General features: G+C 39.9%; 1 protein-coding gene across 3 annotated transcripts in view; it reads left to right on the top strand.

The window, feature by feature from the left end:
* Positions 1-22393, top strand: part of scml4 (Scm polycomb group protein like 4) — a 277625-nt gene that overhangs the window by 108997 nt on the left and 146235 nt on the right. For all 3 annotated transcript variants that reach the window (XM_039747888.1, XM_039747889.1, XM_039747887.1), the window contains exon 3: positions 8640-8880. In XM_039747888.1, the coding sequence (XP_039603822.1) occupies positions 8676-8880 (205 nt within the window). In that variant the 5' untranslated portion in view covers positions 8640-8675. The remainder of the gene's footprint in view (positions 1-8639; positions 8881-22393) is intronic.

The raw sequence follows: 22393 nt of genomic DNA, 5'->3' as shown, positions 1-22393 counted from the left end.
GCTGCAAGTGATGTCACTTTGGCAATTCTTATTTAAGAGAAAGCTTCTTGCTTTGAAATTGTCTGCACTTTATTTTGGAGAAAACACTTTTTGTTTATATTGTCAAAACTGCTTCTGTCCTTTTTTGCTTTTGGTTTTTTTTGTTAATTTGGTAGTAATCACAGCTTGTTGAAAATTAAGTTCTAAATGCTCTCTTGCTCTCTTATTCTCTCACCCTCTGTCTTTCCCTCTGCCCCTTAACAGATATCTTTGCTTCACTCGTTTTTAACGTTTTCTGCATTAATTATTTAATAAAAATAAGAACATTGCTTTTTGTGCTTTAACCAATATTAAAATGTACTCAACAGAACTTCTCTTCTAATAATATAATAAGCAATAAAGATAATAATTACTCAGAAAAAAAATCTTTTGATTTTTTTTTTTACTTAAGCTACAGTTCCTTTTTTTTTTTTTTTTTTAAGTTTGGAAGTCTGTCAGACTGCGGTGGGCTGGTGCCCTGCCCAGGGTTTGTTTCCTGCCTTGTGCCCTGTGTTGGCTGGGATTGTCTCCAGCAGATCCCCGTGTCCCTGTGGTTAGGATGTAGCGGTTTGGATAATGGATGGATTGAAGTCTGTCAGAACACTTTCAGTAATCACCCTTTGCAGTTTGTTTTGGTCTTCTAAATTTAGCAATCTTCTTGTCAACAGTTTTCCTTACTGTCTTAAGCCAGTGCATACACCAGGTAATTTATGCTGCAGCAGAAACTGACACCACTTTAGTCCATTACATCTCTTGCCACCTTTCTTTGCTTCAACTTTTTTTTTGTTTATGTGTAAATATCTAAATACTTCTCTGTCATCTCATTTTTGTATTTAGAACCTTATCGGTCACAGTGTTCAATCTAGAGGATATACAATTATATTTTCACAAAGGTTTATAGGATGATATTAGGCTAACATTAAGTTAGCCGCCAGCATACTTTGTAAACCATGATGGAGTGACCAGTGTGTTTTGATTCCGGAAAGCATGTCTTCATTCTAACATATGGAATGTTGTTATTGGGAAGGAAATACATAGAAAGGCGAAAAGAGAGCAGAGAAATTGCGTTGGGTATTTGTCATTGTAGTTTTTTTATCTGTAATGTTTGCTGATGCCACCAGGAAACAGCATTGGAAAGTGACCCTTCTTTCAAAAACTTTAGTATGGGGGCATAAGTGGCCGCCTCAGTCTTACCTAACTTACACAATTATTACATAGACTTTTGAAGGTCCCCAGAATATCAACGTCTACTCCCCCTCTAGGTAACATATTCTTTTATACAGTTCTCCTCATGAAAGTGGAAAAATAGTTTCCTAACAGACAGAGACAAAGAGTAGTAAAGGTATTTTGAATGGAGTGTGGCAATGAAATATGAGGAGTTTGTCCTTTCAGTTATGTATCCTCCATATCCTATATAGGAGGTTGTGTACAGTATGTTTTTATTCCCCAAACTTTTTCTTTTTTGTTATGTGAACTGGTGCTTAGATTCTGGTTAGCACATAGTATTACATTGTCAGTGACTAGCTGCAGGTAGAAGTCCCATTTTACTTATGGTGCCAAGCAGAGTTGCATTGTGGTGCAGTAGTCTATTAGCCAGTGAAAGCACTGTGAAGAAGCTGTCTGTCATTACAGTTCTGCCTTTGTCCAGTCTGATGGTGGTTATGGGACATTGTGTCTTTGATTGCCAGTACAACAAATAGTTCTTAGCAGGCATCAACCACAGTACCAGCTGTGGTCATTGCTGCTCTTGTGAAAACAATGGAGATAAACGGCATTAACTCAGAGAGGGAGAGGCAATGTTGTTGTACCACATGAATGTCACTGGCAGAATAAAACTGAACACTAAAAAAAATGTGTACTAACTTTTACAAGTGGCCAAAATTTACACCAGGTGTTACACTCAAATCAAATGTATGTTTTTATTATATCTCTCTGTTATAAAAAAAATCTTGGAAGGAGACAATATGTGATTTTCTCAGAGACACTTTAATGTCCCGCGAGACAAGGCAGTGAGACAAAAGAACAGCTGCTGTACAGGCTTTTAAATGATCGACGCGCAGTGCAACAAGCAGAACACACAGCTCGGCAGCAGCAGCAGCAGCAAGCCAGCAGCTGATCCGACTGCATTTCCTTAGAGTGTGTTCAGCCCCCCTGCCTTCACAACGTGAGCGGCAGAAATGCAAAGTGACCCCAGGGGTTTGTGGGCAAGCAAGGCGAGCAGGGGGCAAAGCCCCCTAGTTAATAATAATAATAGCAGCTCATTACACAAAACATGGAGCACTAGGACTCGAACCGGGAACCTTTTTGTTATAAGGCAGCAGTTCTTACCTCTGCCCCATCCAAGAATACATGTTAACTTTCTGTCGATTGACATTTGAGCTTGGGTTTGTAACTCATTGACAGCTACATGTAAATTGATTGATTTTTTTGTTTGGTTGTGGTTATATTCTTGAATAAAAGCACATGTGTTTATTTGATATTTGGACTAAAGTCTTCACACATTACACACCTCACGTTATTATTAGTATAATATGGAAAATGTTTCTGCTTTAGGTATGTGTTCAGCATTTCTTGCCTCACATTTCCATTCATCCTACATTCATACAGATCTTTGTAGACACAGATAACAACAACAACAACATTTATTTATATAGCACATTTTCATACAAACAGTAGCTCAAAGTGCTTTACATATTAAAGAATAGAAAAATGAAAGACATAATTATAAAAAATAAATCAACATTAACATCGAATAAGAGTAAGGTTCAATGGCCAGGGGACAGAAAAACAAAAACTCCAGACGGCTGGAGAAAAAATAAAATCTGTAGGGATTCCAGACCATGATACCGCCCAGTCCCCTCTGGGCAGATAGCGATAAATAACGATATACTGTATTTTTTGCCCTATACAATTCTAGGCACCTCACACTCAGATAAGGAGCCTTGAGAAGGGAGAACTTTTTGCCCAAGTTGAGCTCCATCGAGGGGTGATGGGATAAGCTGCTTGCTGCTTGTGCTGATCGACACATTTACAAAACAAAAGACGTTGATGGAGATGTGCGAAAGAATTAAATTTTTTTTGTAGACTTCATGGATTCTAATGTTAAAAAAATAGTGTGAGGGTTAGAGAGGAGGGAAGAAAAAACGGGGAGAGAGAATAGAAACCAGGTGGAGAGAGCAGCATCACGTGGAGAAATAAGGCAGGCCAGCCAGCTAGTGGGGGAAAGGCAGCACGATCAAGGGCCCCACAAAGGAGTGATGGAGTGGCATTCCAGGAGCTGGTTTGTGTCACTGATTATTTGTGTGGAGTAGGTATGAGCATGCTGGAGTCCTGCTTAGGGATCCAAGGTACGTTTGCGGGAGTGTGAAAGATGATGGGTGGATGAACGACCCTGAAGCAGTCTGCTAATGCTGCTTGTGGCAGCCAAGAAGGAGGTAGAGTTGGAGAGGAACGACCATAGCTGCTAGTGTCTCCACCAGCTGTGTAACCAATGGATGAGCTGGGGAGATGGTGATAGATTTGTGCTGGGATCGTCTGACTGGACATTAATGACCTGAAGGCTGTGTTGTTTTTTCTCGTTTTAAAGCTAGACTTGAACCCATGGACTTCACTTTTTATGTATTTACTTATTGAACATTTGATTGCAACTGCATTTATTGAACACTTTCTTTTTGTCGGATTGTTTTGAATAAAATCACTTTTGTACTTTATGCACCTGCCCCTTGCTTCATGTTGTGTCCTCATCTGCCAGCTCATCCAGTTAATGTTATTGACTGTATCGGGTTCAAGAAGCTCCCAATACAGAATTTGGAATGTGGAGCTGACCCACACAGCCACACTGGTATGGAAAGATTCTTGCTTTCTTGCTTACAAATATATTAAGGCTGAGAGGTTGTAATTCAATACAACGAACAAGTGTGGTACAAGTAAGACAGTGTTTGGATGGAAAGTACCATAAAAGTGTTATGTTTGCTAGTGCTGGTGATGGTGAGTCCCTATGTAGAGTACTAGGAGAGACGGGCATTTGTTAGCACTCTTGTACATACTTATTTGAAGGGATGAGTAGCAGTTGGGCATCACTTGAGCCATTGTCTGGCTAGGATCTCTGTGTGTGTATCTGTGTGTGTGTATTAATCTTAAAGTGTGGACCAACCTTGTAAACAGACTTTGCAATTTTCACAAATTCCTCGATAATACTAAGTATTAACATGCTTCATTGTTATGCTGCAGTAATAGTCCACCTGTTTCATCACCCACCTAAGTAATGTGTTGTCAAATATTTAAAATATTGTAGCATAGTTAATGTTTCATTATGGCACTAAGACTCCTGTAAATACTCAAGCTAACCTGGCTTAAAAGCCATTCATGTTGAACTGTGAATTTGCTAAATTATAATAGTTTAATTTTGTCCTCCATAGGGTACTGTGAGTCAAATACTGACATTTCATTTTCAGTTTTTTTTTTAAATTATTAAAAAACAAATTTTTCATGTGCATAGGACAAGAAACAATACATAAGTTCTTGTTTAATCAGCCATTATTTTTTAAAACTCAGTTCACTGAATATCTATACATATAAATGGCAAAGCCCTCACTGACTCATCACTAATTCTCTCACTTTCCATATAGGTGGGAAGCTGAAATTTCACGTGCTCATTCCTTCCAGGGTACTTACAAAAGTTAGGTATGTTTCATGTCCTATTGCAACACCCAAAGAGGGGAAACAGGTGCACCCCCTAAACTGTATATATAGATAGGGGAAACCCCTCCTCACTATTTCTGCGACTTCCAATACACATAGGAAGCCCAAATTTCCCATGCTCATCCTTTACACTGTACTTACAAATGTTAAGTATGTTTCATTTTGCATCATGCCCTGTAACGAACTTTCGAAAATAACATCTTCTTTTTGGCGGTATTCGCCATTATGCCATCAGGAACCTTCGGAACTGACTTCTCCTTTTGGCGGTTTCATTCCTTTAGGGGAAACCCCTCCTCACTATTTCTGCGACTTCCAATACACATAGGAAGCCCAAATTTCCCATACTCATCCTTTACACTGTACTTACAAATGTTAAGTATGTTTCATTTTGCATCATGCCCTGTAACGAACTTTTGAAAATAACATCTTCTTTTTGGCGGTTCTCACCATTATGCCGTAAGGAACTTTCGGAACTGACCTTTACTTTTGGCAGTTTCATTCCTTATTTCTGTTAACAGAAGGGCAGAGACGCACAAGGGCCGCCCCCGGTCCCCCTTACTTTTTCTACACAGCCACTGTCCACGCACCTACCACATGGTTGGCTCCCAGACTATATACATTAACGACATCCCGCACTCATGTGCCTCCTCACTCGCGTCTGTACTTCCCTCAGCTGTTCGTTGTGCTTATTGCTCCCTTCTTATTTACACCACAGCTTCAAGCCTGTTATTGTTTGCCTTGCTTCATGTCTTCCTGCTAGTGACTCCTGCCTTTTCGTTACAACCATGAAATTCACTCTCAATACTAAAATAAGCCTACAACAATTACATTGACAATCATTTTACGTTATTTTTAAAATGTTTCCTTTTCTTTTTCATAATTTGTTTAACACTCTATTTCTACGCTGCGAAGCACAGGTATTTTGCTAGTTGTGTATAAATGCCACGTGGGTTGGATGGGTATCCTTGCCAGGAGAAAGGAAGGAGCCAGACCTGTAACTAATGGCCAGAGGGGATGGACGGAAGACCGGTGGGAGTGAAAGATGCTGCAGGGGAAAGGTTATTACCCCCGGGATACAAGATGGCAGCAACCGTCTGTATCACCGCCAATTTGGGAACCATCAGGGAATGCTGGGAGATCTAGCAACTAAGCCCTGCAGGGGATGATGGGTGTCGCAAAGGGGCTTTGTAGGGAGATGTGCTTCCTAATAAGTGGGACTTCTGTATGATCCGGAAGTACTTCCATTACGCAGTGGTCCTGGCACTGGAAGTACTCCTGGGTTCTTAATAAAAGGGACCACACTCCCTTATCCAGGCATGTCAGAACTGGGAGGACTTGGAGCAACACTCGACTGGAGAAGGGCAGTACGTTGGTGAGACATATTGAAAGGAGAGAAGATATTGTAGTTGTGCTTTTGTTATTTATGGAACTGTGTTTAATAAACACTTCTTAATTTGAACCTGGGACCTTTGGTGTGATTATGTTTGGTGGTTTTGGGCTTGCTGACACCCCAGTTTCTATCATATGTTATAACATTCTTTTACATGCATGTTTGCCAGTTTGATTAGCTTGTTCTTGTTTTATGGGATATGCAATTTGAACTAAAGATAGAAGTCAGTTTTATTTGGTTGAGATTGAGAAGTGTGCTTTTTTTAGGAAACATTGTTAAAAGTTATCAAACATCTCCACTTCATTTGATGTCTTTGCACCTTGTCCAAAGCAAACACACCCCAGATGATTACTATACATTCCATAACATAATGTAATTTTTATCCTTTTGAAGCAAGGTAAACTGGGTCATCTGTCTTTTAGAACAAGTGTATAAACCCTAGCTAGTTCATTTCCATATCAATTTTGGAGGGCCCACATGGAAAAGTTTTGCTCACGGTTTTCTTACATGCTTGGGAGCCCATTCCACATGACTGCTAAATGAGGTTGTGGCTATGGTTGTTTCCTAAAGCTTAAACCATTTTATGTCACTATTTTCATTTTTTTTCTTTTTCTTTTTTTTTCTTCCTAAACTAACCTATTTTTTGAGATATGCTGCTCACACTTGGTAGTAATTTTTTAGCCAAAGTATTAAATGCTTAACAGCTACTTGGCACAGAAATGTGCTATATTAAGAAAATATAATTTCCATTTAATCTAATGTATGGTTTTGAAGGCTGACACTTTTACTTTCTTTGAAAAATGATTAGTGGTGCACTTTCCCTGTGCTGTCTTAAGACATACTGTAGATGTTCACAAGTCTAAATAGTGACAAAAAATTCTGTGCACAACAATTTGTTCTTCATATTGTAGATCTTCAGTGAGGTTTCCCAGTACTTCATCTGCCTTGGAAATGCGCAACTGACCACTTGGCCAGTATGTGAAACATGCAAAGAATAAACCTTGCTGAAGGAGAACATTTATTATTACGTTCAAGCCCATTTAATTTGTAAAGAGTGAATAACTTCGGTAACTTGCTTTGCCTACACTCATGTATGCAAGACTTATCAACAGTGACCTTGCATTTCTTCAAAAACTTTCAACAGCAAGTATGTAAACAAAATGATCTGGGAAGATGTTGCATTACGTGTTAACTTTTAAAATTACATTAGCATGTGTACCCTATAATAATAATAATATAACTTGAACAAGCTGAAAGTCATTTTGACATTAGGCTACCTTCTATATCAATACAATTTTTTAGACAATCTCAGTGGATTCATTAGATTGTATAGAATACAGAAGATGGACACTTGAATAACAAGTCAGTATTTCATCAGTTGGACTGCTGGTTATTGATGACAACATGGGCCTTCAGTGTTTAGTATTTACTAGGTTTTAGGTTTTAGTTGTTGAAATTAGTTTAACTGATATATTTAACCTTGCCTAGGGTGTGAATTAATGCAGCACTTTAGTCCTATTCTCACTGTCACAGTATAATAGGCACTACAACTATTTTGTTTTCTACCATCCAACTTTACAAGTGAACATTTTTTCCCCCAACTACTGCTGTATACGTTTGCTATGCCATTGTGAAAAACATTATTTGAGTAGTAAGGGTATATCATCTTGGCTAGAATGGGGGTCACCTTCAATGTGCTTTTATTTATTCCACAATATCTCCTTGTGCCATCTCTCAGTCATCTGTTCTAAGCATCTAAGCACATTTACAGGTTGCTGAAGTGCGACAATCACAGCATTTCTGCATTTTGACCTTAGGCTTCTAGTCACTACCCAAAATGAAAAGCAATCTCAAGCTAAATAATTACATGTAATTTACATGCTTTCTGTAAGTTACTCCTTATTAATTAGGCATTTTCACAGCTGCTTTTTTATGTCTGTATGGTACTTACGTGTATACATTTTTTTATAAATTAGTGAGGAATTATTAGCCACATTCAGTGCGTTATAATGAATCTTTCACACTCTGTATTTTACCAGCAACTCAGACCTGTCCAAACCTAATGGATGTGGTACATCAGCTGATATCTTCAAAAATAAATTTGTCAACTAGAAGTGGAACTTTGTAGTTTTTACACATTCTTTGTTCTTTTTATTGCCTTTTCTAAAAATTTCAGACCTAGAAGTCTGATGAAATTAGTTTCAGTTTCAAATTTTGTTTAAAGCAGAATTGTTAATTTTAGCAATTCGTCTAGGCTAACTGCCTCTGATCCACGTTTTGTCGTGCTGTGGGACAGCTACAGAGGTGAAAAGGGTATAAACTGAGCAGTGTTTGAAACTTTGGTAAGACAGAAGTATACTCCGTTAAAATGATTTATATCTTGTATTTTACTTGCTTCTTGCTTAAAATGAGACTTACAAGCCGTTTCGGACAACCATTAATCCAATTAATGCAATATATTTTATCATTGTACAGAATCCATTTCATATATCCAGAATTTATACCATTTTTATTTTTTTTTGTTTTGCAGGGTTATACCGTACCCATAATTCAGTGTGAAGAGGGAATGAAACTCAGAGGGAGGGATATTCAAGATCCTTCCCTACCGTGGATATCCAACGTTTTGGGAGTGCAGAGTGTCAGACTGCGACTGAGACTGGATCGTCGGGACGACAAAGGAAAACGCTGCTGGCAGTTGGTTGATTTGGGTGGTGGAAGTGAAAGAAGATTCCCAAGACTGAGAAGCCAAATACAACTGGCCTCATCACAAAGTAAGCAATATCTCATACCTTTTACTCTTCTTGGCCAGTTACCTGCTGCAGGTATGTGGCCTATGCTCTCTTAAAAAACTAAATTGATTTAGTTGAATAGGGTACTATCTGTAAACCTGGCTTAAATGTGTAGGAAAAGGCTAACAAACAGATTTTCAGAATTTTAAAGGTGAAATGTTTCAGTTATAAAGCATTAATTTAAACTGTTTCCTCACAAAATTTGCACAATCTGAAGGGTTCTTTCTTAGTTTGTGTTATTGCTTGAACTTTTTTGGTATTCCATAGTGTTTTGATAATTTAGCAATATTACTTACGGAAATCAAAAATATTGAATTAGACAGTGCTGTGTCTGGCTATAATCCAGGTTTTTGATGTATTGAACTTTGTTATGCTGTTTATTTAATCATTCCACCCTTGTGTTTCAAAATCACAAAATGTCCTCCTGTTTGGTGTCTTTTGGTGCGTAAGCTGCACACTTTTCAACTTCAGCGTCATTGGCATTAGTAAAGTTGAGCTAGCTCCTTTTTTTTTCTGTCCATATGGATCCTTGTATTCTGTTAATATGTATCTTCCTCTGTAGGAAATCTCTAAATATCAGTATCCGCTGGTGATATATTTGTATATATGACAATGTTAGAACAAGCAAGATTTTGTGTGCATTCAGTGCTGGTAATATGAGAGCATGCAATATAAGCTCCCTCAGTCACCACGGCTGTGGTCTGTCTTTTATTGGCTTGCAATGCTGTTTCTTTTTCATCTTCATGAAGTAGAAAGCTATGAGACAAATTAAACACATTCACGCTTATAGTTGTGTTATCTGGAGATATTTCATGAAGCATACTTAGCCATTAAGCCTCCATTAAATTGAGATACCAGGCTTATCTGAGACAGTTTCAGTTTTACCAAAGAGGACTTGGGCAAGTTGTGTTTGTTTACTGAGGCAACTAAAGCATTATCTCTCGACCTGCTCCATGCCAGGCTAAAGCTGAAACTTAGCATAGTGTTGTTCATAGAGTTCATCAATGCAAAACAGAATCTCACAGAAAAATTCCTTCCAAGGCTTTTTTTTTAAGCAGATATGATGTTGACGAATTCTCATTTAAAATGATTTTCCAAGTTCATTACTAAATTGTAAAGCACTATAATCTAAACTATATATTGAAAATAAAAGTTTTTTTTGTTTCTCTCATTACTGTATTTGCCACTTTGTTGTCAGTGACAGAATTATTTATTTAGCATATCTATTGTTGCTGCAGTCTTAGTTATACTAATGTTTAAATTGATCTGATATATTTCTTTCAAAAACCTAAAGCATTTAAAGCTATATTGTCTATTGAAAATTACAAGAATTAATACCAAATCACATTTACATTTTTACCCCCTGATCTTTTTTGTCAATGAGAGACAAAAGGAAAAGATATAGTAAGAAAAAATATTTAAAAAGGTGTGTTCCATAATGTTAAAATCATTGGTTATTAAAAGTGCCAACCAGAGGTGGGTGACTTGAATCTTAATATGTTTTCACATCTAGTTAATTTAGATGGCCAATCACACTCTGGTGTAGACCAAAATAACCTTATCGAGACCCTTTGAAAAGGGTAGTCTCGTTGTGGTACCAAGTGAACCCTTGCTCAATTACTTGCTCAATCAGAGCAGCACCTGATGATTCAGTCTCAGAATCTTTCAAACGAACGATAGGAGTGCAGTTGACAATGTTTACAAAATAAATAAAAACATTGATGTCAATTTACTTGTTTACTTGAAAATTAAGCAACATAAAACTGAAGCACAGCAGTGTATGCCATCGGTAGAACTTGTCCTGTGTTGTACACTCTGCTTTTTTAAATGTGTCCTTCTGTGCATAAACGTAGCACATAATTTTCAAGCAATCTTAAAGTTAATAATTATGGAAAATGCAGTGATGCAAACATACCCAATATTTTGGTCTGGGAAAACAATGTTTCTGCTCAGTGAAAGAAATCTACAACACATCCATGGAATGTTTGATATGTTTAGTTGGCTTAAATGTTTACAGTGTGAAACGCAACCAAACTGACAGGAAATTAAAACACACTAACAAAACTGCCCCTGATTCGATTCAAAGCAATTGGACTAAGAGTGTGAAAATACTTTTTTGTTTACCTGACTTGTGACCTGCTTATCAATATCCTTCTATATAAAAGCGGTCGGGATTGTCCTTCCGTCCCGTAAGTGCTACGCAGGCGCGGAGTTTCACACACACCCCGTCCATTTTGCAATGCACGATGGGATTTGTAGTTTTGCTTTTCCAGGTAAAAGATGATTTTCTACTCCAGACTGTGCGATATCTTCTTCTTCTTGCTTACTATATAAAAGCGGTCGGGATTGTCCTTCCGTCCCGTGAGTTGAAAGCGTAGTGGTATTCCGCGTATCACAGACTTACTACTTGCAGCTTGCGGTACGAAGCGACATGATGTGAACAGAGTTCTGGTGCTCCCATTGTTCCCTTGCTTTTGTGCACGATGCGCTGGAAAAATAGTCAAAATTATGTCTCTGGAAATAATTAATGCTGATGGAGTACAAATGCCTCACCGTGTAGTAAATATCAGGGGGGTTCAAAAGTGCGACCTCAATATAGGAAAAAATGTAAATTTCATCACAAAAATAACAAAAACTACGAGTATTAAAGTAATACCGCTCAAATGCAATATAACCAAATTAATGAGTTTGTATAAAATATCAAATTGATCTACATATTGAATTGCCTTAAGAAGTGGTCAACTTAAAAGTCGGTTGCCTTAAAAGGCGGGTCAGCCTAGTTTAAAAAAATGACTTGACTTGCTTATTGATAACCTGTGAGTTGACTTGGACTCAAGATACTGTAAACGACCAAGAAAGTCTCACATTTTAGCTCCACAATTATTTTTTAAATTGCATTCTTTTAATTTACATTCTGTTAATATACAGTACTTTACCTGAATCATATGAATTATGTCGTATTTAGATGGCTAAGATTTTTAGAAGTGTACCATAAAGTGATATCAGACTTAAGATTGCTTTAACTCTTTAACTCATTGGCGTCATGCCACTGTGGAGATCTGGCACTCATGACCCTTGTGCCTTTTCATTGTAATGTGGTAGCATGTGCAACATGTACTAGTAGCAGTCACAATTTTGGCACAGCAGGTTGTGTTATAGAATCAACACATGGCTGTTTCAATCCTAAGTGCAGTGGACTCAATTTTAGTTTTTACAATGCTGCCAAAACTCACACATGTATCATAGTGTTAAAATGAAAGTGAACGGGAGCCTAAGTAACATTGTTTAATTTAAGTCAAATCGCTTGCATTCAAAGAAGCACTAATGATGAATGCCTTTTAACCCTTTTTCCTTGGTTTTTGTTTCTTTATATGTGGTAAAGACAGACCTATAAAAGTATGAATTGTGTCCTAAATTAATCTCATTTGGATTGTCCTCTTTTTCACTGCCCTACCGGTTTTGCTCTGTGTTTTGTAACCACTAAAGTGGCCCTAACCTTCTGCAGTCTGTAACCACTTAAAGTGGCCATAACTTTACATCTGAGTCAAGTCTTATAATGAATTGAGGTCATATTTAAATACCTCTTGTTTCTCTTTAAAATATGCCATCTGCCATTGAATGGAGTGCAAAAATACTAAAAGTGCATAGCGGTGTTGCGCCTTTCAAGCTGTTAGTGCCTTATCAAATATCCGGTATTGCAGTTGCATGTGTAGTTGTTCTCCTACTTTTTTATGTACGTAAATTTAATACCCAGTACAATTTGGCATTTCCGAGTGAATGTTACAGTATTACTGCCTTTTAGTCCTCATACAAGATACTAATCTTTATTTTAACTCTATGAGAAAAGCACATGGTTTATTAGATTTGTTGTGCATGTAAACTAAACTTTGCACAGTCTAACTTAAATTTCTGTAATTTGTGTTCTACTCATGGACAGGTTAATTTACAACCTTATAAAACTGAGAAAGATAACTCTGGCCAATAAAAATGATGTAGTGGAGCAAGAGCTGATACTAGGCATGAAGTAGATTAAATAGATGCCTGGTCTACGCGTTCATTGAACATTAATTAAAATTTCTTTCAACTGCTTATTTCTTATTAATATTTGGTGTCCTCTAATTTTTCTCAAGTCTTGCATCCCAGTTAATTATTTAGCGTACCCACAGAGTCATTCCTGCCCTAATTTTATTCTATGCTTGCTGCCAGTCATATGCAAGTTTGCCAGGCTTACCTCACCTAGGCACAAATTCACATTGTAAGAACCACAGACCTCCACATCTTAAAGCATAACTCACACCCAACCTGTCTTGTACTTTAGTCACAGGACCAAGTCCAACCTAAATCTAATTCTATCTTTATGGTCAGGGTACCTGTATTTCCTTGAACATAAATTGTGCCCTCCTTTACTTATTTTCAGGCCAGAAAATTTCTCCATTACCTTCTGCCTAAATTGAGTAATTTCAGTAAGCTTGCCAAAAAGTTTACCTTATGCTATTGTCTACATCAGTGTTTGCCAACCTTTTTCCTGTAATGGCACAATTTTTTTGTAACCAAAATCATCCCAGGGCACGCCAATATCTTGATAACCACAAACACTTATATGGTATTTCTCATACACTTGCTCAACAACCTGAAGCGGCAGGGCTGCCGTAGAAGCTGGTCAGAAAAGAAGCTCCCAGATCAGCATTTATAGACACACCACTTAGCATGCTCTTCGGTGGTGACTCCAAGCTGCTTCACCCCTTTACCATCCCTTTCTGCCTCCGAAGCAACTGGTATGCCCATTATCCACCAGCCCTGAGAGGCTTGCTTGCGACCAAACACCAAGGGCTGATGGGCTGTAGCAGCCAGGAGACATGTCCAAAGTGTTCTAACATGATGATTGCAGAACTGCTTTTATGCCGTCTTCTCCAGGTAGTTCTGTCCTCTTCAGACAGGTCTTAATCACCTGCATAGCTTGTCTGCGCAAAAGTCTGAAAGTAACCACTTAAAGTGCAGCCTCAGGTAGCCAATTTGACAAAATAGCTAGGACTGGCATAGACTCTCATTTGCCTGATGTCCTTCTCTCCGGAAATATAAGTAATAACATATTATTTTATTTTTTTTATTATTTTTTTTTTAATTTACACAGAAATTAAACAAATACAAGTTGGAAATCTTTGTTAATGGATATTGACATGCAATGACACCAGGCATTTTGTGCAAATAAACAAATTTATTTTTCATTACCTAATTTATTTAAGACCTGGGTTCGCTTCCCGGGTCCTCCCTGCATGGAGTTTGTATGTTCTCCCCATGTCTGCGTGGGTTTTCTCCAGGTGCTACAGTTTCCTCCCACAGTTCAAAGACATGCAGGTTGGGTGCATTGGCGATCCTAAATTGTCCCTAGTGTGTACTTGGTGTGTGCCCTGCCTGGGATTTGTTTCCTGCCTTGTGCCCTGTGTTGGCTGGTATTGGCTCCAGCAGACCCCTGTGACACTGTGTTAGGATATAGCTGGTTGGAGGATGGATGGATAATTTATTTAAGTAGAGTTTTTAAAATATTTTAGAGGGGGGGGCAGGGGTGACAGTGCCCCACATTACAAACTGGCACTGGTCTTTCAGCAAATCAAAAGCATGCTTTCTACATCCAAGAAAATTTTAATTGTAACATAAGCTCTGTTACCCATGCTGATTTTAACTTAAATTATTTTTCTGATGTTGAATTTAATATTAAATACTCATGTAATTTCAAATGCAGTTTTTTCTCTTCCTGTAACACTGAAGTAGATAAGCAGGTTTGAAAACATAGAGTTTTCTATAATGTAGTGGTAGTTTTCATATAACATGTTTTAAACACAGATTCATTGTAGAGTACATAAATCCCAGAGAGACCGATGTAGTGATGTACTGACATCACCTTCACAAGTGGAAGCGTAAGAAGTGCAGAGTGTCTTGCATTACTGAGATGTGAGAGTTAGTTTAACACTAGAATCCCTGAAGCGTTTGAAAAAACTTGTAATTTCGACCCACCTTAAATTCCTTCATACCTCTCCATTAATGCCTTTTGTTTTGCAAATGTGCCGATCCACACAAGCAGCAAGCAGCCTGCTATCCTATCCCCCATCCCCAGACGGAGCTGAAGTCAGTCACAAACTTCTCCCAACTCAAGTCTCTTTATCTGGGAGTGAGGTGCCTGAAGTTGTATAGGATAAATAATATATGGTTACTGTATTTGGAATACATACTGTACATTTCATGTGTGTTCTGTATCTACAAAGATCTGTGTAAGTGTAGGATGACACGAAATATGAGGCAAGAAATTATGAACACATACCTAAAACAAACTTTTTCCATGTTATACTAATAATGACGTGAAGTGTATAATGTTTGAAGACTTTAGTCCAAATATCAAATAAACACGTGTGCTTTTATTCAACAACTAGCAGAATACCCGTACTTCGCAGCGGAGAAGTAGTGTGTTAAAGAAGTTATGAAAAAGAAAAGGAAAAATGTTAAAAATAACGTAACATGATTGTTAATGTAATTGTATGAGAACAACACTCAATGACAAAACAATTACATTAACAATCATGTTACGTTATTTTTAACATTTTTCCTTTTCTTTTTCATAACTTTCATAACAGTAAGTTTATATGTGTTCTTAGATGGTGCAGAGGTAAGAACTATGGCCTTATAACCAAAAGGATCCAGGTTCAAGTCTGGGCGCTCCAGGTTTTGAGTATTGAGCTGCTATTATTATTACCATAATATAATAAAAACGCATTTGATATGAGCCTGTAACACCCAGCGTAAATATTGGCTGCTTGTAAAAGTTAGCGCTTTTTTTTTTTTATTATTCAGTTTTATGCTGTCAGTGACGTTCACATGGTACAACGAACCTGACTCTCCCTCTCTGAGTTGATGGCATTTATCTCCATTCTTTTCGTAAGAGCAGCAAAGACCTTAGTTGCTGCTGTGGTTGATGCCTACTCAGAACTATTTGTTGTACTGGCAAAGATAGAAAGTCCCGTGACCGCCATTAGACTATCATGCAGCATTTGTGCTTTGAAAACAAACACACCAGTGCAGAACATGTGAACACAGCAGATTTGCTGTGATTTTGGACATCTGGCAACATTTTGTTGAGAACCGTGTTTTGAGTTACAACCTAGGGCATAGATTTTCCGAGTCTGTGGTCATAAAGCTTATGGAGCCGATTCTGGACAAAGGCAGAATTGTAACAACAGACAGCTTCTTCACAGCTCTTTCGCTAACTAATAGACTGCTGCACCACAACACAATTCTGCTTGGCTACATAAGTAAAACGGGACTTCCACCTGCAGCTATAGTTACTTCAGTACGCGAGCAATTTGCCATGCTAGTGTTTAGATCTGGCAGTGTCATGCTGATGGCCTCATAGCAACAAATAATTAAAAGTAACAGCGATTCCTTAGTGTGAATGAAGGCGTATAAAGAATAATATAAAGAAGAAAGAAATATGTAAAAAGTTTACTGGATAGAACAGTTCTTGCCAGTCAGTCAAAGAGGAGGTGAATTGTATCAGGAATAAAGTAGAATTAAAATATGCAAATAGTGGAATATTGAATGCTGTTTACTTGCATTTTTCTGATGTCTTCACGTGTGATGAAGTGGATAACCTCCCAGTGGTAACAGGGACTACTAAGGAGGTACTGAATGATATTGTAGAGGGAGAAATACTGTTTATATTAAATAAGCCAAAATCAAACAAATCACCAGGACCACATACGATTTATCCTTGAGTTCCTAAGGATGTTAATGAGCACATATATAAACTTCTGACACATTTTTTGGAAGTTACTATACACTGAGGAAATTTCAGGGGACTGGAATATGGTAAATTGTATTCTATTACATAAAAGGGTTATCAGGTATATTCAAGGAACATTGGGCCAGTAAGGTAGGTTAGGTAATGTTAAGTGTGGACCCCCAAGGTGGACACCACCGCCTCAACCGGCACAGAGAGACGCAAAGGCACAACTGAAAAACACACAGGACTTTTATTTTTCTTTTCCCTTGTGGGAAGTGCTTTCCCCGTCTCCCAGAAGCACAACAACATAGTCCCAAAAGCACAAACACAACACAATTCTTCTCCTTTTCTTTCTCTTTCTTTCTTTTCATCTCTTCTCCTCCACTCCTCCCGGCAAGCTTTGTCTCCCTCCTCCCAACTGTGGCTCACCAAGTGGTGTCTGGTGGCCCCTTTATATAAGGTACCTGGAAGTATGCCAGGTGTTTGATGACCTACTTACGGTAGCACTTCTGTGTGTGGCGGAATAACTGCCCATGAGGTTTCAACAGTTGCTGCTGCACCCCCAGGTGGCACACATGGACCTCAACAGGGCTGTACCAAACTCCAATTCCCATGGAGCCCTGTGGGAGTCGTAGGCACCACTGCAATGCAGGGGGGCTGCCATCGAGCACTCCAGGGGAGGTTATGCTCTGGCCATGGTTGCTCTCCCAATCCTCCCAGTGTGGAGGCATTCCAGCCGGACAAGGGCACCAGCTGTCCGCCACACTGCCCCACCCTCAGCTGAGCCATGTGGGGCGAAGTGGCTCGTCTCTTAAGGGCTGTTTTTCTCCAGAATGGGGAGTTGATGCTGTTGGGTCCACAGATCCTCCCTGAATTGAAACAAGAAGAAAAGGACGGAGAGGTGCTGCCCTGACACGGTGCCTGCTGCCCACCCCAACTCCTCCCAGAATTATGCCTCTTTGAATATGCAAATCAATATAAATAGCCGTTAAGCTCAGTGTTCTGTGAAAAGGCAATGGCAAAAGCACGAGGGAAAATAGAATTTCAGCGAATACCAAGTGGAGGCAAGGAAAAACATACTATTTGTTGGTTTAAACAGTGGTATAAACAACAAAAGGAAGTTGATCGAGTGACATAGTGTGTCGGAGAAACTCGAAAGCTCAAGTTCACAAAGTTGCACAGTACCCTAAATAAAAAAGAAGTTGTTACATATCAAAGTCACTGTGAAAAGGCAAGTCGTAGCCCACCGTCTACGTGTCGTATGAAAGCTTATTAGGGTACGGAGAAAAAAAAAAGGCACACAGTGGGGGAAAAAAGCACAAAATGTCAACTTTAATCTTGAAATTTCTACTTTAATCACATAGTTTATTTTGTCAATAAAATATAACATCATTATAGCAACTTCATCTTAAAATTGTTTAATTCACTAGTTTCTCAAATGCCATTGTAACTAAAGTAGCACGTTAAATGGTTTGTTTTGTATTTGATCTTCTATGTGCTGTATGTGTGTGATTCACTACATGATTCTCGGCTTTCTCTTCCTCTGACAGGACACAGAATCCATTACATTCGTAATATTACAGCTCTCTAAATAATTAAAATACTGAGATGTATACTTGATATAATTTTCATGATGATAGGAGTTAAAGCATGTTATTAAACATGGGAACACGGTGGCGCAGTGATTGTCCATGTCTCAAGCAAGATGCTTGCTGCGTCATGCGCGACTGATGAAATACTTTATTGTAGCAGTACTGTCTCTTTCAAACGTCCTAACCTCCAATTCCTGTCCTTACTTTTCTTTCTCCAAATACCCAATCACCACACAGTCAGCTCTGTAATAAACGTTAAGCCATCTGTAAGCTTAGAACGCCGATTCTTCAAAACTTTTAAGAAACATTTAAATATCTTCGTAGCATGTGTTTAGTTATTCTATCCATCTATCCTTCCAGTGTTCCAACAAGAATACAGTGCGATGCAGCTACAATTCGCGAATGGAGCGCCAGCGCCTATCTAGTGCTGCGGCACAGTGTCCTCACATGTTTAATTATTAACAATATAGATTATTTAAATGAAGTTAAAGTATTATCTGTATAATGTAATAAACACATTTTGCTACATTTCATCTTCAAAATGATAGTCATCATATGTAAATACATGCTTTATAAAGTGGCTCAGGTTGTGCAATATTATAACTGTATCGCAAGTTTACAGTGAGGTGATTGTACTAATAAGTACAAACCGTTCTACAAGGAGCACTTGATGGACTAATTGAGTGCATTTATAGTTCTTGGGATGAAACTGTTTCTGAACCGCAAGGTCAGAACAGGAAAGGCTCTGAAGCGTTTGCCATATAAGAGCAGTTCAATTGACAGCATGGCTGAGGCAGCGTGTGCTTGATGCTGTATGCCGATAATTCTCTTTCTGATCAGCTGCTGTAGAGCTGTGATTCCCCACTTGGATACAGTAATATAAATACTCCGGGTGGTGCAGTGAGAGTAGTATGAAAAAAAAGATGATCTGTTGTGGCAACCCCTCACGGGAGCAGCAGAAAGAAGAAGAAGAAGAAGAAGAAGGTGCAGTGGGAGTAACAACGTTAAAGCAGCTATCGTATTTAGAATAGTTTGACCATTCTGTGCACTATTATATTGTTACAGGTTAATTATAATCAGCTGCCTTAAACCAAGAACAATATGCAGTTAATTTCATTATATTTATAAATCCGCATCAAGGATGTGGATCTAAAAAAGAAAGGGTATCCACACAGGAATAGTAGCACTGCTTGGACGCTGGGTGCCGCCAGTCTGCAAAACCGACCACAGAACTTGCGTACGCCAGGGTATGAACTACTGTGAAAGTGTGCGTGATTTTACGCCAAGTTTAGGTTTTATACATCACGATCTGAATGTGGAAACGTTCTTATGCAACATTTTTGTGCGTACGCTCCGTTTATACATGAGGCCCCTGGTCTTTCTTTTCCGGGTCCTCCCCTTACTCTGGGGCGCAACGACAGTCTGGGTCTCCCTGTGTGAAGAAAAGAGAACCCACGCCATCTGCACCCCTTTGGACTTGAGTGAGACCACTGCAGGCCTTTGGGGCGGGGAGCTCTGGCAGCCAGCACTTACAAGCCGTGCCTCACATCGCCTCTGCTGTTTCCATTCCCACCATAAGATCAGTCATCATAGCTGTGTCCAGTGTAGGTGTTGCGGTTGCTTGGCAACGAGAACTGACCGATACCGCCACCCTTTCTCTTTGCACGCCTCTTTTTTGTACAGTACAGGCATCACATACCTGTACCACCACATCACGTTGGCAGGAGAGTCCCGCACTGCGTTGCCACATCCATTCCTCCGCTGCCTTTACGGGCGCCTCAGCTATTCTCCCCAGCTGCTCGACTTTCTAACCTAGCAGATACAAGACCTGCAGTAAAGACTGTAAGGGCTGGAGCACTCTCTTCAGTTCGCGTACAGCCAACATCAGGTTATTTAATTCGACCGGCGGTGGACACAGGCTCCCTTTGTTCATGTCCGCTGTCCGAGAGCCATTGGGTCCTTGTGCTCTCTGCGCAGGCCCCGTTGGGTGTCCTTGGAGCTCATGGTGGAGGTTTACCATCCCCGCCTGTACTCTGTTAATGGCAGGACGCCGGTACACACCCTCTACCCTCTTACCTGACAGGTGGAAGATTTTCTGAGCCTCCACCACCCCCTCCTCTGTCGGTTTGATGCCGTTGGGCTGAGACTCCAGGTGTTTCTTTTCATGTTGTTGTCAGTCGATGTGCAGTGGGCCCCGATCTACTTCACTCTTGCCCAAGCTCACCCCGCCATTGTCCCATGGATCAACATGCTTCGGCCAACAACGCTGATCTGGCACTTTACTGTCTAGGAGGTAGACATTTGGAACTGACATAACAAAATCCCAGGGCATAGGTTCTCTGGGAACGATGTCTACCTCCTTTCCGATCCTGACTCCCGGTACTTCTGTCATCGGGATGACCTCTCTCCGTGGCATGCTGATCCAGGCTTCTTTGACACCGGCGAGCATATGGCCGCCCACTGCCGCAGGAGCCCTCCTGGATCTCTTACTTCCTATTGGGGGGGCAGGTGGTGGTGTCTCTAATAAGCCTCTTCATTGACTCTTTTCTCTTTATCTGTCTTTAGCACGTTCCACTGTGCTGTCTCATGTGCATGCCTTGCGCTGCGACGGTCAGGTAATCCTGCCGACTGTGCCTGATGTGAACCCCCAAGGTGGGCACCACCACCCCAACCTGGCACAGACAGACACAGAGGCGCAACTGCAAAACACAAGGGTCTTCCCTGTCTTCCACAAGACAACAACACAGTCCGAAAAGCACAATACTTTCTCTCTTCTCTTCTTCTTCATTCCTCCCAACAAGCTTTGTCTCCATTCTCCCAACTCTGGCTCACCGAGTAGTGTCTGCTGGCCCCGTATATAAGGCACCCGGAAGTACTCCAGGTGTTTGACCTTCTTCTGGCGGCACTCCCAGGTGTGACGGAAGAACTGCCCATGAGGGCTGAGCAGTTGCTGCAGCAACCTCTGGCTGCACCCACGGACCCCAACAGGGCTGTACCAAATTCCAACTTCCATGGAGCCCTGCAGAAGTTCTAGGAACTGCTGCAACCCTGGGGGGCTGCCAGCTAGCGCTTCAGGGAAGGTAATGCTCTGGCCACTCTTGCTCCCTCGATCGTCCCGCCCTATTCCGCTGCATAGGTTATAAAGCATGATATGGAGAGTACAAGTCAATGTATGTTATGCTCAAGCTTCATATTGCGCTGGTTAGGCCTTATCTGGAATACTGTGTATACATTTGGTCTCCAACCTACAAAAAAGACACAAGCACTATAAAAAATTCAGAGAAGAGTGAGCTGATCCCAGGGCTATAATGCCTTCTGCATTACATTACTACATTAATTAAATGTTGTCAAAATTATAAAAGTTTAATGATAATCTATACTAATAAAAGGCAAAGCCCTCACTCACTCACTCACTCACTCACTCACTCACTGACTCATCACTAATTCTCCAACTTCCCGTGTGGATGGAAGGCTGAAATTTGGCAGGTTCATTCCTTACAGCTTCCTTACAGAAGTTGGGCAGGTTTCATTTTGAAATTCTAAGCATAATGGTCATAACTGGAAGCTGTTTTTCTCTATTTACTGTAATGGAGATGAGCTTGAACGCCGTGGGGGCGGAGTTTCGTGTGACATCATCACGCCTCCCACGTAATCACGCAGTACATAGAAAACCAGGAAGACCTCCAAAAAGCGCTGAAGAAAACATGCATTATATAATTGAGAAGGCAGCGAAACAATAAGAAGCGAGCGAGTTACATATACAGCCATATTCATGAGTTCTGCTACTTCGGAAACAAAGCACGATGTAAACCTAAACTTTAAATTAAGTTCATAGACAGGCTGCCGCTGGCATTTGTAATTTAGTGCCTGCCCATATAAGGCCGTCCGTCAGTCCAATAGCAATCCAATAGCAAACTGCCACGGGTAAATATTCACGGGTGAAGGACTGTGCTTATGCAGAGGAAGATGAGATGGTCAGGGTGGTGTTTGGCACAAACTCAGCGAAACTGCGAGAGAAAGTTTTAAGTGCCAGGACTTCGGTAACATTAAATACAGCCATGGACATAGCACGACATGGCACTAGCACAGCTGGGAACCTTCGATGCATGTACACCGAGCGGCTCATGTGAAC

This window comes from Polypterus senegalus, chromosome 3 (assembly GCF_016835505.1).
Source record: "Polypterus senegalus isolate Bchr_013 chromosome 3, ASM1683550v1, whole genome shotgun sequence".
Classification (NCBI taxonomy): domain Eukaryota; kingdom Metazoa; phylum Chordata; class Cladistia; order Polypteriformes; family Polypteridae; genus Polypterus; species Polypterus senegalus.
This window is presented reverse-complemented; position numbering and strand designations above follow the sequence as displayed.